Source organism: Phocoena sinus, chromosome 19 (assembly GCF_008692025.1).
Source record: "Phocoena sinus isolate mPhoSin1 chromosome 19, mPhoSin1.pri, whole genome shotgun sequence".
Taxonomy (NCBI): domain Eukaryota; kingdom Metazoa; phylum Chordata; class Mammalia; order Artiodactyla; family Phocoenidae; genus Phocoena; species Phocoena sinus.
This window is the reverse complement of record NC_045781.1, coordinates 57,911,050-57,926,976: the sequence shown is the minus strand read 5'-3', so window position 1 is coordinate 57,926,976 and position 15,927 is coordinate 57,911,050. Positions and strand designations below refer to the sequence as shown.

General features: G+C 52.2%; 1 protein-coding gene and 1 long non-coding RNA gene across 6 annotated transcripts in view; both read right to left on the bottom strand.

The window, feature by feature from the left end:
* Positions 1-474: 474 nt before the first annotated feature.
* Positions 475-11,705, bottom strand: LOC116744712. Of its 3 annotated transcripts, none has more exons than XR_004347131.1 (3): positions 8,753-11,705; positions 8,163-8,301; positions 475-4,937 (listed from the first exon to the last, which is right to left on the bottom strand). It is a non-coding gene; the product is annotated as an uncharacterized LOC116744712 (long non-coding RNA). The 3 variants fall into 3 exon arrangements; XR_004347130.1 differs by lacking the exon at positions 8,753-11,705 and having other exon boundaries at positions 475-2,296; positions 3,225-4,937; positions 8,163-8,557; XR_004347132.1 differs by lacking the exon at positions 8,753-11,705 and having other exon boundaries at positions 475-3,371; positions 3,928-4,937; positions 8,163-8,557.
* Positions 11,706-11,792: 87 nt separating this feature from the next.
* The window catches only part of BANP (BTG3 associated nuclear protein), a 104,541-nt gene continuing 100,406 nt past the window's right edge, over positions 11,793-15,927 (bottom strand). The window contains exon 12 of one of the 3 annotated variants that reach the window (XM_032613168.1): positions 11,793-13,017. In XM_032613168.1, coding sequence (XP_032469059.1) covers positions 12,985-13,017 — 33 coding nt within the window. In that variant the 3' untranslated portion in view covers positions 11,793-12,984. The remainder of the gene's footprint in view (positions 13,018-15,927) is intronic. The other 2 variants (XM_032613164.1, XR_004346929.1) reach the window with 2 other exon arrangements.

Here is a 15,927-nt window from a genome sequence, read left to right as displayed (position 1 = left end):
GAAGTCAACCCCATCAGCTCCGCCCTACGCCATTGGCCACCTGGACCAGCCCTGATTTGATGCGGGAAGGTGATGCTGACCAAGAGGCAGGGATCAGTGGGGTCATCGTGGAGGCTGACCACCACAGCGCTGTCTTAAGAGAGAGGGTTCAGAGAAAAGCAATGGGAGGGTCCAGGGAATCAGATTAATCAACCCGAAAATGACCACATCAGATAGGAGGGTGATCAGCATTAAACCGTGGAAGGTGGGCTGATGGTGAGCTTACAGAAGGAGCCAAACTCACCATCTCTGGGCCGAAGTCTTAGACTTCCCCCTTCCCGTCCGGGGCTGTGACCATCACGTAGCTCCCTCAGCAGCAAAATGGGGACGGTGGTGGCGGCTGACCCCCTTCTACACCCACCTGTTAGGAGTTCGAAGGAGTAACAGGAAGAATAATGAAGAGTGAGGCTGCTGTCATTAACCGCTTTACTGTGCTATAATTCACATGCTGTACGTTCCACCAATAGGAAGCCCGTGATTCGGTGGTTTGGGTCTGCCGTCACCACGACAGACTCGTGAGGCCTTTTGACACTTGAGAGGGTATTTTCGGGCACTGAAGAGAGATGCCAGTCGACGTGGCTAGTTCAGCAGGGAACTCCTTGCCCCGGAGGTACTAGGAACCATGAAGTTCAGGCTGAAAAGGACCTCGGTGGGAAGACGGGTCTGGACGCGTCAGGGCGGAGCCACCTGTGAGTGGATATCACCAGAGAATCCGCTTCGCTCCCGTGATGCTGGCGTGAAGCCTGGTGGCCTGTCCCGAGGGGCCTCAGCACCACAGTCAGAACCTGCTTCCTGAATCCAGCGCCGAGTTCACGGGCCGACATCCCTACCCACGTTCTCTGGCTCTGTGGGGAGAGGGTCCCTGCGGCCGGGGGCATAATTCCGCCTTCCCCTCCTGCAGAGGTTTCCCAGACCCTGCAGCTCACCCTGGGACCCGTCCAGCCCCGCAGGGTGGGGAGCTTGGGGTGTAATGTCGCCCCCCGATCCGACCCTCCTTTCCTTTGTGCTTCTGGCTCCAGCCAGGCCGTCCTGCAGCCAAACCCGCGAGAAGGGGCCGGCGGGGGGGGGCCCTACAGGCCAGAGCACCGGCGGGGGACGGTGGCGCAGCCCGGCGGGCCGGCCAGGCACCTGCACAGAGGAAACGGGCACTGGCCGCGTGACTTTCCTACCGATCGACGACATTCGGTGGGAGTCAGGGTGCGGCTCTGGCGGCCCAGGGAAAAGGGACGTGAGCACGGGCTGACGGTACGTGTGGATTCGGACTCACTTCTCCCGGCCCCTTTCCGCAATCCTTGGCAAGGCCAACGAGCAGAAGGCCCCGTGGGCCCCCGAGCCAGGTCACAGGGTGTCCTCCGGAGTGGAGAGTTGGGGGCTCCGTCGTGACCCCAGGAAACAGCAAGTCCCAGCCACCCCGGACGCAGGTCACGGGGTTACCGCTCTGACCACTGGCCTGCCCTGGCCTAAGTGCAAGCTGTTTTGCCAAAACACTCCCTCCTCCCCTCCCCAGCTGCAGCCTGGGAATACCCACCTCGCCCTCTGCCCCCTGGCCCTCGGTCCGGAGCCAAGAATTCCGTGACAGACGCCCAAGCCATAGTTCACAGAATCACTCCCCACACTGGACACGGAGGCCTGCTCAACCTTCTGCCAAGGTCAGGAGCTGCTGCAGAAATCTGCTAGGAGGGCCTCGAGGACGGACTCTGTTCTGAGTTCCGCCCGGGTCCAGGCTTCCCGCTGAGCCCAGGCTGCTCCGTCCATCAAATCACAGCCTCGAGGGACAGCTTCCTAAGGCCCACAGAACCCTGCCATGGACCGAGTGAGGAACTCTGTGCGTCAGTAACCTGAACACACGGCCCGGCTGGCAGGGGAAGCGAGCCGGCAATGGGGAAACTGATCATGAGATAAACACGGATATAAATGTGTGAGTGAGTGCATTTGTGCGAGGGTGACTGTGAGTGTGGACCTGCGTCTGTACAAGTCCTAGTTCTGTCCACTGAGAGGGCTGGCAGCTGTGACACCCCAGCAGCAAGGACCCAGGGCACCCCAGCACCCAGATCATGGTTTCTAAACACCAGCTTCCACTGACAGTGGCTGGGACTCCTTGGAGAGATGGCCGACTCCAACCTGGGCAGGAAAACACCAGATGCTCCTGGAACATCTTGAAACACCAGACGGCCAGGAAGCTGTCCAGCGCCCCCGGGGGCCCCCAACGTGCTTGGAGCCAGCTTGACAGGGTGCCCTGACAGTAACAGACTACCGCCTGTTGAAAAAAATTGTAATTCATGCGCTTATACTCAGATGAATAGACAAGTAAGTGGAAGTCTGAGGAAGCATGGGATGTTTGTGTAGTTTTAAAGTGCTTTCCTACAAAATAGCTACTTATAATAAAGAGGGAAGGGGTAACTCTGCAGGGGAGGCTGATGTCGTTTGCACGGCCAGTAAAGGGATGGATCGAACCGCCCTCCTCCGCCTGTGCCTGGAGTGCACCCACCCTCCCCGGGTGTGGGGCTGACCCGTCCACAGGCCCAGCTCTGCTCGTCCCTCCACCGGCCTCTCCTGACCCGAACGGAGCCCTCCCGATGTCCACCTCCTGCTCTGCTGCCCGAGGCCTCACACCAGACGAGGGCCCGGGCTGGAGGGACTGCAGGGCCTCCGGTCCGTGGGGGTGGGGTAGGGGGGTGGTCAGCAAGGAGGGCCCCCGGGACCATGGGTCTGAGCAAGGCCCCAAGGGACAGCCGTGTCCCAGCGCTCAGAGCACCCACAGGGGGCCCCGGGCCTGGTCTGTCCACCACCCACTCCTCCACAGACGCTGAGTGCAGGCACCAGGGTGAGAGGGCGTCCCTCCACGGTGCCTCTGCCCTGTTGCCCGTGCTCCACTGTCACCCCGTCGTCCCCACCGAGGAAAGGAAGGGCTGCCCCGTGGTGGGAAGCCAGCTGTGCCCAGAGGGGCTCCCAGCCTTGTGGGGGGGGAAATGGGGGCCTCCAGGGCTTTCTGGTCTCCCACCCCGCCCCCTTTTGCTTACAATAACTCCCGCACCTGACATCACGGGTCCCGCCTCCACCCACCAGATGCCAGTGGCACGCCCGCCCCCAAGCTGCAACCCCGCAGTGTTTTCAGACATTGACCAGCATGTCCTGCGGAGTCAGGATCACCCCGTTGAGAAACTCGGTTTCCTCCTATAACTCACCCTTGTCCCCTCTGTTCGCTGGCAAGGCTCTGGCACCCGTGGCTTGTGGGTAAAACGACTCCACCAGCCCCACGTGAGTCAGGGAGGCCGGGATGGGGGCTCCCGCAGGCACGCAAGCGGTCCGGGTCCTCTGGGGCCTGGTCGCAGCTGGAGAAAGCAGCACGGGAATAAAGCAAACTGTAGTGGGTGCACGAGAGATCCATCTGCAGGGCTCGTGATAAACTCCAGCAAAGACCAGACACAGGCCTGCAGTCAGCTACACCCACGGCACTGAGATCATCCTTGAAAACAGCAAGGCCGGGGGGAGCGGGGCCGCGATAAGCCGGGTCCGGGCTCAGGGGTCCTGGAGCTGCCCCAGGCCTCGCGGCCCGGCCGGCACGAGGTCCTCACTAGGCAGGCCGCCCGCGGGTGGGCGGAGAGAGCCTGGGGCTCCAAGGAGCGGCCTTGACCCACACCCACCAGCCTGGCCGGGAGCCAGGGCCCCTGTGTGGTCACACCCAGAGGTCCTCTCAGGGAGCAGGGCCAGCACAGTCCCCCAGGGGACAGTGCACAGGGAATGAGCTGAAGACCAGCCTTGCCGCCCACATCCCAGGCCAGACCCCTCGTCCCTCCCTCTGGGCTCCTCAGCCACCAGCTCCCTCGAATCGGGGAGCTGGTGGCTAGATGGAGAATAAATCCAGGTTTCGTGAGGCCAAGAGCTTACGCAACTTTGTGGAGTCCTTTTCAGGAAAAGCAGTACAAAGTCACGGACACCAGACCGGCACAGTGGTGAACACTTGGTTCCTGCTCCGCCGGTGCCGCAGCGGTGGCGGCATCCCCACGTCACCACTGGGTGCGTCGGGCCCGGGGGCGCTCAGACTCCCCCGGGCGCCGCCCCTATCTACACCCAGGACGGCTAGCGGTGCTCAGTTCTACTAGAAGAGACAGCAAACCCGTCAACACACCCCACTAAACCCAGACGCTCCGTATCCCCCGCCTGCTGCCCCAGAACAGGCCCCAGACGAGCCGGAGCCACCGCAGCGCCCGTGCCAGGAGGGGAGGGGTGATGGGGGGTCGCGCCGGTGGTCATAACCAAATGCAGCTACGACGTCCCCGTGCAAACTTTACGGAAGGTCACGGCCATGGGAGTGCATGGCGAGGGCCCCTCCCCGGGCCCCAGGAGGCTGGAACTGGGGTGGGGGTAGGGGGCCCCAGTGGGCACCTCCCAGGGTCAGGCAGGGGCTCAGGTCCGGCCAGGCAGCAGGGGCGGCTGCAGCCAGTCCTCCCGGCTCTGCCCACTTGGGCTTGCAGCCTGGTTCCAGGGTGGCGCAGCAGCCGACTCCTACGGGAACCTCAGGCCGCCCACCATCCCCCCACTCCCGGCTTCCTCTGGGCATCACGGCCCCTCGGCCCCCTGCCCGTCCTCCCGAGAGGGCAGCTGACCTAGAAACGCAGCCTGGGCGTATGGGTCCTACGGCCTCATGGAACGAAGCCAGTGGTAAAGCAACACGACCAGGACAGTCACGACCACCGCCTGGCAGCTGTGCCCCCAGCAGTGACCCTCACTCCTGGCATCTGCCGGCAACACTCGGATCCAGGTTTCTCTGGGCGAATCTCACTCCTTGTAGAGCCAGCCAGGGGCCGCCCGCTCCCCCGGGGCCGCGGCATGTGGGTTTCCAGGGAGGGAGCAGCGAGGGCAGGTGGACGGCAGGCTCTGTGTGCTCTGGCACCGTCCTAGAAAGCGGGAAGCGTGGGTGAGTGGTCTTTGACGCTGTTGGAAGGGGAACCAGAGCCTGACCCATTTCCACGTTTTCTGGCAGAGAAAATGGACAGAGAAGAGGCACGGCTCGCACAGGCCCTGCTCAGTCTGTTATTCCATCGGACTGGCAGGGCGGCCGCCGACTCCTTCCCGTAAACCAGCTGCTGGCCGCTGCCCCCAACTCCGCTCTGGAGGGTCGCCAGCCTTCTCAAAAGCCCCTGGGCGCCTGGCACGCGTCCCGTACTCTGGGTGTGTGTGTGTTGGGGGGGTCACTGAGAAACCTCAAGGCTGACCGACCAGCCCTGCGCCCGAGCAGGGGCCGCTGGGGGCTCTGCTCTGACCCCTCCTCCCGGCGCCCACGGTCAAGGACAGGAACAGGCTTCCCGAGTTGGCCACCTCTGGACGCGGCAGGAGGAGCTCCCCCCAGCTCCTGTGTGTGTGGAGCTGGGCCCTTCACTACCCTCCACCTGGCACAGTCCGGAAAGCGGAACCCAGGACAGGGTTACTGCCCGGTGACTTCAAGTGGCTGGGCCGTGTGGGGTGGTGGGGGACAGACCCTTCTGAAAACGAGACTCACTGGGGGGATGAGAGGAGGCCCATCCAGGTGAGGAGGGGTCCGAGCTCTAAGCCCACGCAGGCCAGGCCAGAGCGGCAGCCTCCGAACTTCCTGACATGTTCATTTGTGCTGCAACCAGAGGATGTGTGTGGGAGGGAACGGGAGCGGCCGGGGTTGGGTAGGGGGGGACACTTTCAAGGAAGATACGTGCTCCCCGAGCCACGGCCACACCAGAGCACGTGCCGACGCCAGACCACGTACAGCCCACCTCAGGAGACCAGGACAGCTGGCCAGAGGACTAACCCTCCGGGAGGCCCTGGGAAAGCAGGTTGGGGTATGGGGCGTGGGGAGCGGGGCCAGAATGTGGGGCGGTGAGAGGCGGGGGTCAGGTCAGGGGCCGGGTGCTCTCTGGGCCTGCTTCCTCCTCGCCTGGCTGAGATGGGGGGTGATTTTAATGCACAGTCAGGATTCCGTGGGATGCAGCACAGAGAGCGCTCAGCACATCTGAGGCTCTGAGGCTCTGAGGCTGAGTCCCGGTGGCTGACCTGACCCCACGGTCACCTCCAGTTCGGAGCCCCACGCAGACACTGAGAGTGTGGGTTTCTAGCTGTGCTCCGACACTTGCTTGGCGGTGACCCCTGTGCTCGCTTCCCTTGATGAAACAGTGAGGCTTTGCCAGCAGTGAGGGCGGGAGGAGCTGGAACAGGCCGGGGAGGGGAGAGTGGGCTCGCCAGGCAGAATCACGCGGCCCCTGGGAAGCGCAGGGTGCTCCCCCGCTGATCTGTGCAGGTAGGCGAACACTGGGATTTTCTGTGTGGGCTTTTGCTAGATGAGTAGGAGTTCAAGCGGGTTGAGGAGGGAAGAGAGGGCGTGAGGGGCGAGGCGGTCAGCGGGTTATGGCTCCCGACTGGGTGAAGGATTCCTGGGCTCAGGAGGCCAGGGGAGGGGGCCAAAGCCCAGGAGACTCCAGGGCCAGGGCAACAGGGCGCCTTGTCACCCACCAATGGGGACAGGTCTCCCTCGGGAGGTTTGTGATTTTCCCCCGTAAACATCGTATGAATCTTTGATTGGATTTATTTCTTGATATTTTACGGCTACTTTAATGAAGTCTTCTTACAGTTTCATTTTCACGTGACTGCTGATGGAATGTAGAAATGCAGGAACACTCTGTACAGGAAGTCCCCTACATAAAGCTTCAAGTTGTGAATTTTCAGAGATGCAAACATGCCCCTGTACGCCAGCTGTTGTACCGTACTACTGTACTTTTCAAGGTACTGTACTGTAAAACTAAAGACCTTTTATTTTTTGTGCTTGTTTTTTATGTATTATTTGTGTGAAGAGTATTATAAACCTATCACAGTGGAGTACTACGTAGCCGATTGCGTTAGTTGGGCACCTAGGCTAATGTGTTGTACTTATGAACGTGCTCTCAGAAGGGAACTCGTTCGTATGTAGGGACTTGGTTTTGACTCCAAACCTTGCTAAGCTAACAGCTGCGATAACCTGTCTTTGGAAATTGTTTGGAATTTTCTAGAACACAACGGCATCACCTCAAATGATGACGGCTTTGTCTCTCCCTTTCCACTGCTGAAGTCTTGTTTCCTTCTCCCCCACGGCTTGGAAGGCCTTCAGCTCAACGCTGAACCGAGTTCCTGGGGTCAACGGTGAGCCTGCTGCCGGCCGGCCGGGCTTTGTGGAAAGCCTTGAGCAAGGTGAGGAAGTTCCCTCTTATTTCTAGAATGCTGTCTTGGTTTTTTTGGGGTTTTTTTTAACATTTTGAATAGAGGCTGAATTTTTTTTAAAGGCTGGCTCTGCTTCTGTGGAGCTAATCGTGTGACCTTCCCCCTTAATCTCTAAATGTGTTGTGTCACAAACCAGGCTGCACTCCTGAGCTAAAAACACATGGGCACCAAGAAAACCTGAAGGATTTATTGTGTTCACGCTTGTGAATTCACATATTTCGTTTAGGGAGCTCAGCCCGGTTCCTAGAAATAAAATAAAACCTCAAGCCCGATGTGTTTTTGATTATTCTATGAAAGTCGTACAATGACGCTTTTGTACTTCGAGAAAGTTTTCAGGTCACTGTTTCAATTCTCAGTGCTCCTCTTTCTGAACATCGTAAGCAGACCGTGTGAGAGCCTGGGATAAGTCCGACACCCGTGGTCCGCTGTTTATGTTGGTTCCGTCTGTGCTGCCTTCTCTCTCGTTTGCTTATTCCTGATTGTGTGCTGGGTAGTGAGTGCGCACGACTGCTTGTGGACTGAATTCCATGCTATCTTCCTTTCACAAGGATCGTGTTTGCTTCACCCGGCAGTGGGGACACAGCAGTGCAAGACCTCGGCAGCCCAGCGTCTGTACCCCAAGAGGAGCCCCCGTCCTGTGCCCCCTTCTTTCTTGCCTTCTTTCGGAGCCATTGGGTACTTTTCCTCACAGCAACCTCCCCCCTATTAGTCTAGAAGCTACAGATACTGTTCCTAGCCTTTTAATGGATAAGGAAGGACAACTTAACGGCCTGAAGCCCAAACTACTAGCTCTCTACCATCTTCCCGAATACTCCCTTCATCACACACTACTTCTGTTTCTTTCTTTGTAAGCCCCACAGACATTACTTTCTCCTACGCAGCCGGTTTTCCGGACAACTCACATTCACCACTTTCTCTGTGCTTCCTTCCTCCCCGAGTCTCAGATCCTCCATCTGGCACAACCTGCCTTCCGCCAGAAGCGTAGGTTTTAAGACGTTCTAGTGCGGGCCTACCGGCAGCCAACTCTGGCCCTTTGTGTGTCTTATTTAGAAAGAAGAAGAAGAAAAAAAAAAGCTTTCAGGGTGAAGAGTGACAAGGAAACATACAAATCACGGCACACCTTCGCACAGCGCCAGCGCACCCAGATTAAGACACGCGGAGATGCCAGCCCCCCGGCCGCCCGCCTCACCACTGCCCCTTCCTCCCTGGATGATTCTAACGCCAGGGAGGAAGGAGGCTCGTCCTGCCCCCTCTTGAAATGGGCATAAACGGGGTCACAGTCCTGCTTCTGGCCCCACCCGTCGGTGTGACGGCAGGACTCCATCCACTCCCGCGACTGTTGGCGTCCCGTGGGAAGGGCAGGCCACGGGAGGCACCCCGTGCTGCTGTGAAGGCTGCTGGACCACCCGCCCCGGGGCGCTCTCCCCAGTAGGGAGTCTGCGTGCTTCCGCCCAGCCCCACCCCCGCCTCGCGGGATGCCCCACCCGCACACCCCTCAAGGTCGCTAGTCTTTCGGATCCTGGTGATTCTGGAGCCTTCTCATGGTGGTTTTGACCTGACCACTGGAGCACTTTCTCAGACGTTCGTTGGCCATCCGGAGGTCCCCTTGCTGTGGTCTGTTCATGTGCGCGTGTCTTTTGCCTTTCTTCGGGCGAGTAGCATGGGGGCAAAACTCACTAATCATTAATAATTCGGCCGCGATGGATGAATGACCGTTATAAGCCCCGCTTCTGCAAAGGATCAGATGGTTTCCCTCCTCCACCCCATCCCTCGTCCCCCGTCTCCCTAGGGGCACCCGCGCTTTGTCCGTTTCAACGTGGACTTGTCTGTCTCTATTCCCTTCCTGGTAATAAGAAAGCTGATTATCTTACAGGTCCAGATTATGTCCCTCATTGGCTGGAAGGGGGGCAAACACCCACCCCACTCGTGGCTGCTGGGGTCAATGCTGCTCACACAAGACGGAACGTGAGCCTCTTTTCTGTCCTGTGCAAGACGTTGATAAAGACTGCTGTTCTTCCGCTAACACTTCCGAGCACTTAACGGTGAAGCCATCCGGGCCTGGAATTTTCCTTGTGGCAAGTTTTTAAGTTATAGGTAGGATTTCGTAAGGATAGGCGCTATTAAGAGCGCCATCAGGGGCAGTATAGGAGTTCCCAGGGCTCATCCCCTCCCAGGAATGTCCCTTTGAACAACCATCCACACGTGAAAATGCTTCCCAAGAGCTAAGGACTCCAGGTGAGGGATTACAGCACATGGGTGGAGCAGAGAAATAAGACAAGACACGATGAGGAGGGTAGAAAAGACAGTTTCACATTACCCATCCCCGCCTCCCCTCCCCCAGGCATAGGCTGTCCAGCAGAGAGACACCCTCCCCACTGGGGAGGGCGAGTGACATGAGCGTCCAACTTTACCCCGGACTCTAGCACCCGCAGGTGGCTGCAGGTGTCCGGCTTGCCCCAGGGAACCCAGGCGCCAGGCCTGCCCACCGGCTGACCAGGTAGCAGCAGGAAGCTGCCCAAGGACTCCAGCAGCGAGCCCATCTGCGGACACCATCCCATCACCCACCCGGGTTCCTGGATGGGCCGACTGATGAAGGACTTTCCCTGCCAAACCCAGTCTGTATAGTTGGAACAGGTGCCTACTTCTTCTAATGTTCAGACACCAACACAAGGCCACGAGATCACGAATAACCAAGGAAACAAGACACAAAAAAGGGAACTAATACATCCAAAAAAAAAAATCTTTATAAGAAAGAAAGGGAACTAATGAAACTACAACACCAAAAAATGGAGATCTATGAAATGTCTGACAGAGAATTCAGAAAAATCCTCTTAAAGAAATTTAGTGAGCTACAAGAAAACACAGATAGACAACTAAATGGAATTAGTAAAACAATGCGTGAACAAAATGAGAAGTTCAACAGAGAAACAGAAAACAAACACACACCAGCCCTCCACCCCCAGAAACCCTAAAGTTTAAGAATACAGCGACTGAAACGAAGAATCTGATAGAGCGGTCCAACAGCACAAAGGATCTGTGAACCAGAAGGCAGCCCACTTGAAACCATCCAGCCAGAGGCGCAGAAAGAAAAAAAGAGTGAAGAAAACAGGTGTGAACTATAGGACACAGTTAAAAGAAACAGTGGGTACAATACTGGAACCCCAGAAGGAGAGAAATAATGGCAGAACTTCCCAAAGCTGGAGGGGAGATTCAGACCTCCACGTTCCTAAAGCCCAGAGATCGCCCTAAAATTTCAACCCCAAACTATCTTCTCCAGGACACAGTACAATAGAACTGTGTAAAATGAAAGCCAAGGGGAGAGTTTTACAAGCAGCAAGAGAAAAAAGAATTCCTCACATACAAGGGAAGCCCCGTGAGGCTATTAGTGGGTTTCTCGGCAGCAGCTACGCAGGCCGGTGGGATGATATATTAGAAATGCTGCCAACAAAGAACACCCAGCACAGCCGTCCTTCCGAAATGAAGGGGAGATAAAAGTCTCTTCCGAAGAAATAAAAGCTGAGGGAGCTCCTCACCACTGGACCTGCCTTACAAGAAATGCTGTAAAGAGTTCTTCATGCTGAAATGAAAGGATGCTCATCAGTAGCATAAAAGCACAAGAAAATATAAAACACGCCAGCAAAGGCAAGTATACAGTCAAACTCAGAACACTCTAACACTGCAATGTGGGGGTGTGCTAATCACTGAACTCTAGTATAAAAGTTAAAGGGCCAAAGTATTAAAAATGACCTATAGCTGCAATTAATTTGTCAATGGATACACACAAGGATACACAAGGTAAAAAGGTGTAAATTGTGACTTCAAAAAGATAAAATGGTCACTTCGTTAGAAAGCAGAAACTAACACACCATCGTAAAGCAACTAGACCCCAATAAAGGTATTTTTTAAAAAAAGAAATAAAAGATAAAATGGGAGGGTTAAAAGGTAGAGTTTTTGTATATGGTCAAAGTTGGTGTCAGCTTTAAAAGGACTGTTGTTAAACCTACAGGGGATACACAAAAGATGAAGAAAACGGAATCAAAGCACACAGTACAGAAATCATCAATTCACAAAGGAAGACAGCAAGAAAGGAACAAGGGAACTACAAAACATTAAGAAAACAATAAGATGGCATTAGTAATTCTTCATTTATCAATAATAACTCTAAATGCAAATGGATTAATTCTCCAATCAAAAGTCACGGAGTGGCTGAACAATAAAAAAACAAGCCCCAAATGTGTGTTGTCTAAAAAGAGACTCACTTCAGCTTTGAGGACACACACAGGCTCCAAGTGAAGGGATGGAAACGATATTACACACAAACAGGGAACAAAAGACAGCAGGGGTAACTATACTTACATTTTTAAAAAGTTTTGACTTTGAGTCAAAACTGTAACAAGAGACAAATAAGGTCATTAAATAACGATAAAAGGGTCAATTCATCCATTTATCAAAAGGATGTAACAATTGTAAATGTATACAGTACTCATGGTGCTGATATATATTTTTTAATAAATTTATTTATTTGTTTGTTTGTGGCTGCATTGGGTCTTTGTTGCTGCACACAGGCTTTCTCTAGTTGCAGCGAGCGGGGGCCACTCTTCGTTGGCGGTGCGCGGGCTTCTCATTGCACTGCCTTCTCTCGTTGCGGAGCACGGGCTCTAGGCGTGCAGGCCTCAGTAGTTGTGGCTCGCGGGCTGTAGAGCGCAGGCTCAGTAGTTGTGGCGCACGGGCTTAGCTGCTCCGCGGCATGTGGGACCTTCCGGACCAGGGCTTGAACCCGTGTCCCCTGCATTAGCAGGCGGGTTCTTAACCACTGCACCACCAGGGAAGCCCGGTGCTGATATTTTAAAAAGATAAAATTGACAAACATTTAGCTAGACCAGCTAAGAAAAAAAAAGAAGATTCAAATAAATAAAATCAGAAATATGAGGAGACATCCAACTGACACCACAGAAATACAAGGGATTGTAAAAGACTACTATGAACAATTACACGCCAACAAACTGGATAACCTAGAAGAAATGGATAAATTCCTAGAAACATACAACCTACCAAGGCTGAATCATGAAGAAATAGAAAACCTGAACAGACCAATACAAGTAAAGAGATTGAGTCAGTAATCAAAACTTTCCAACACAGAAAAGCCCAGGACCAGATGGCTTCACTGGTGAATTCTACCAAACCTGCAAAGAAAAATTAATGTCAATCCTTCTCAAACGCTTCCAAAAAACTGAAGAAGGGATATTCCCAAACTCGTTTGCAAGGCCAGCATTACCCTGATACCAAAGCCAAATATACCACAAGGAGAGAGAACTACAGACCAATATCCCTGATGAATATGGATGCAAAATTCTCAACAAAATTCTAGCAAACCAAATTCACTAGCACATGAAAAGGGCCATACACCATGACAGTGATCCCTGGGATGCAAGGATGGTTCAACATACACAAACCTATAGATGTAATACACCATATTAAGAGAATACAGATAAAAATCATACCATCTCAATAGATGCAGAAAAAGCTTTTGAAAACTAGAATATCCTTTCACAATAAAAACTCTCAACAAATAGTTATAAAAGGAACATACTTCAACATAATAAAAGCCATATATGACAAACCCATAGCTAACATCATACTCAATGGTGTAAAGTTGAAAGCGTTTCCTCTAAGATCAGGAACAGGACAAGACAAGGGTGCCCACTCTCACCATTTCTCCTCGATCTAGTATTGGAGGTTCCAGTCAGAACAATTAGGCTAGGGGGAAAAAAAAAAAAGACATCCAAGTCAGAAAGGAATAAGTTAGTCTCTGCCTGCAGATAATATGATCTTATATATAGAAAATCCTAAAGGCGCCACCAAAAAACTGTTAAAACTAATAAACAAATTCAGTACAGTTACAGGATACAAAATTAACATACAAAAATCAGTTGTTTCTGTTTCTGTACACTAACAATGAACTATATGAAAGAGAAACAAATAAAACAATCTCAATTACAATAGCATCAAAAACAATAACTTATTTAGGAATAAATTTAACTAAGTAAGTGAAAGTTCTGTACATTGAAAAATTATAAGACATTGATGAAGGAAACTCAAGACACAAACAATTGGAAAAAATATCCTGTGTACATGGATTGGAAAAAGTAATATGGTTAAAATGTCTATACTACACAAAGCCATCTACAGATTCAATGCAATCCCTATCAAAATTCCAATAGCATTTTTCACAGAAATAGAAAAAACAATCCTGAAATTCTTATGGAACCACGAAAGACCCGAATAGCCAAAGCATACTTGAGGAAGAAGAACAAAGCTGGAGGTATCATGCTTCCTGATTTCAAACTATATCACAAAGCTATAGTAATCAAAACAGTATGGTACTGCCATAAAAACAGACACAGACCAATGAAAGAAAATCAACATCCCAGAAATCAACCCACACATATACAGTCAACTTGTATTTAACAAGGGAACCAAGAATATTCAATGGGGAAAGAACAGTGTCCTCAATACATGGTGTTGGGAAAACCGGATAATAACATGCAAAAGAACGAAATTGGACCCCTATCTTACACAACTCACAAAAATTAACTCAAAAGGGATTTAACACTTAAATGTGAGACCTGAAACCATAAAACTCGTAAAAGAAAACAGAGAAAAAGCTCCTTGACATTGGTCTTGGCAACAGTTTTTTGGATATGACACCTAAAGCACAAGCAACAAAAGAAAAAATAAACAAGTGAGGCTACATCTAACTAAAACACTTCTGCACAGCAAAAGAAATAATCAACAAAGTAAAAATGCAACCTACAGAAGGGAGAAAATATCTGCAGACCATCCATCTGATAAGGGGCTAATATACAAAATATATAAGGAATTCACGTAACAGCAAAAAAAGAAATAAATCAATTGGAAAATGGGCAAAGGACTGGAATAGATACTTTTCTGAAGAAGACACACACATGGCCAACAGGCACATAAAAAGAGGCTCAACATCGCTAATTATTAGGGAAATGCAGATCAAAACCACAATGAGCTATCCCTTCACACCTATCAGAACAGCTATTATGAAAAAGACAGAAAATAATAAGTGCTGGCAAGGATGTGGAGAAAAGGGAATCTTTGTGCACTGTTGGTGGGAATGTAAATTGGCACAGCCATGATGGGAAACAGTATGGAGGGTCCTCAAAAAAATTAAAAATAGAGCTACCATATGATCCAGCAATTCCACTTCTGGGAATATATCTGAAGGAACTATAAATTTTTCTCTAAGCACACCTTTCGATGTATTCCATGAGTTTTGATATGTTGACCTGTCGTATTTAATTGTCAATTAGAAATACTTTTCCACTCTGATCTCTAATTTGACCTTCTTCCTGGTCTGGTGTGTGGGTGACTTGAATAAAGTTCAAAAGAGCAGGTGGGAAGAACAGAAAGCATGGCCCGTGACCGCCGTATTCCGTGTTGTACACGTCGATTAGGTCAAGTGCACTAATCACGCCGTTTGGACGTCCCACACCTTACCGAATTTTTTTTTGTTGTGTTTTTTCTTTCTTTTTTTTTTTTTTTTTTTTTTTTTTTTCTGTGGTACACGGGCCTCTCACTGTTGTGTCCTCTCCCGTTGCGGAGCACAGGCTCCGGACACGCAGGCTCAGCAGCCATGGCTCACGGGCCCAGCCGCTCCGTGGCATGTGGGATCTTGCCGGACCGGGGCACGAATCCATGTCCCCTGCATCGGCAGGCAGACTCTCAACCACTGTGCCACCAGGGAAGCCCTGTGCTGTGTTTCTTAAACGTCTGTTATAAATATTGACTTTTTTTTTTTTTTTTTGGCTGTACGTGGGCCTCTCACTGCTGTGGCCTCTCCCGTGGCAGAGCACAGGCTCCGGACGCGCAGGCTCAGCGGCCATGGCTCACGGGCCCAGCCGCTCCGTGGCATGTGGGATCTTCCCAGACTGGGGCACGAACCTTTGTCCCCTGCGGCAGGCAGTCTCTCAACCACTGCGCCACCAGGGAAGCCCATAAATATTGACTTTGATGCCTTACAATTGTACAGCATCTTGATCCTTTCTCTCCAGGGCAAGGAAAGGGGGCTTTACAACGACTTAGCTCCTTTCCTGCCTGCCCCAACCTTCAGAGCAATCTTTTCCAACATTTTATCGTGAGGCAGTTTACACGGAGTACTAGATACACCTCCTCGTTGTTGTATTTGCTCCCCCGCCCCCCAACCTTCTGCTCTCAGAATCTCCTCCTGGGTCCATATTCCCGCTCTTGAAGAAAATGTCTTACAACTTCCTTTATAGGATGGAATCGTCTGCAGGTGACACCCTCTTTTTTGTTCCTGTTTTTTTAAATGTTGCCCAACTCTTTATTTTTAATAACCTTGAGATATAATTCATATCCCCAAAGCTTCACCCCTTCTAGTGTGACTTCTAGTGGATCTACAGAGTTGGGCCAGCAGCACCACTAATTCCAGAACATCTTCGTCCTCTCCAGAAGAATCCGTATTTGCCGTATCAGTCACTCCCTACCTGCCCTCCCCCAGCCCAGGCCACTGCTCATCTGCTCTGTCTCCACGGATTTGCCCATTCTGGACGTTTCACATAGATACAACCACATAGTATGCGGGCTATTGGGTCTGGCTTCTCTCACTCAGCACGTGTT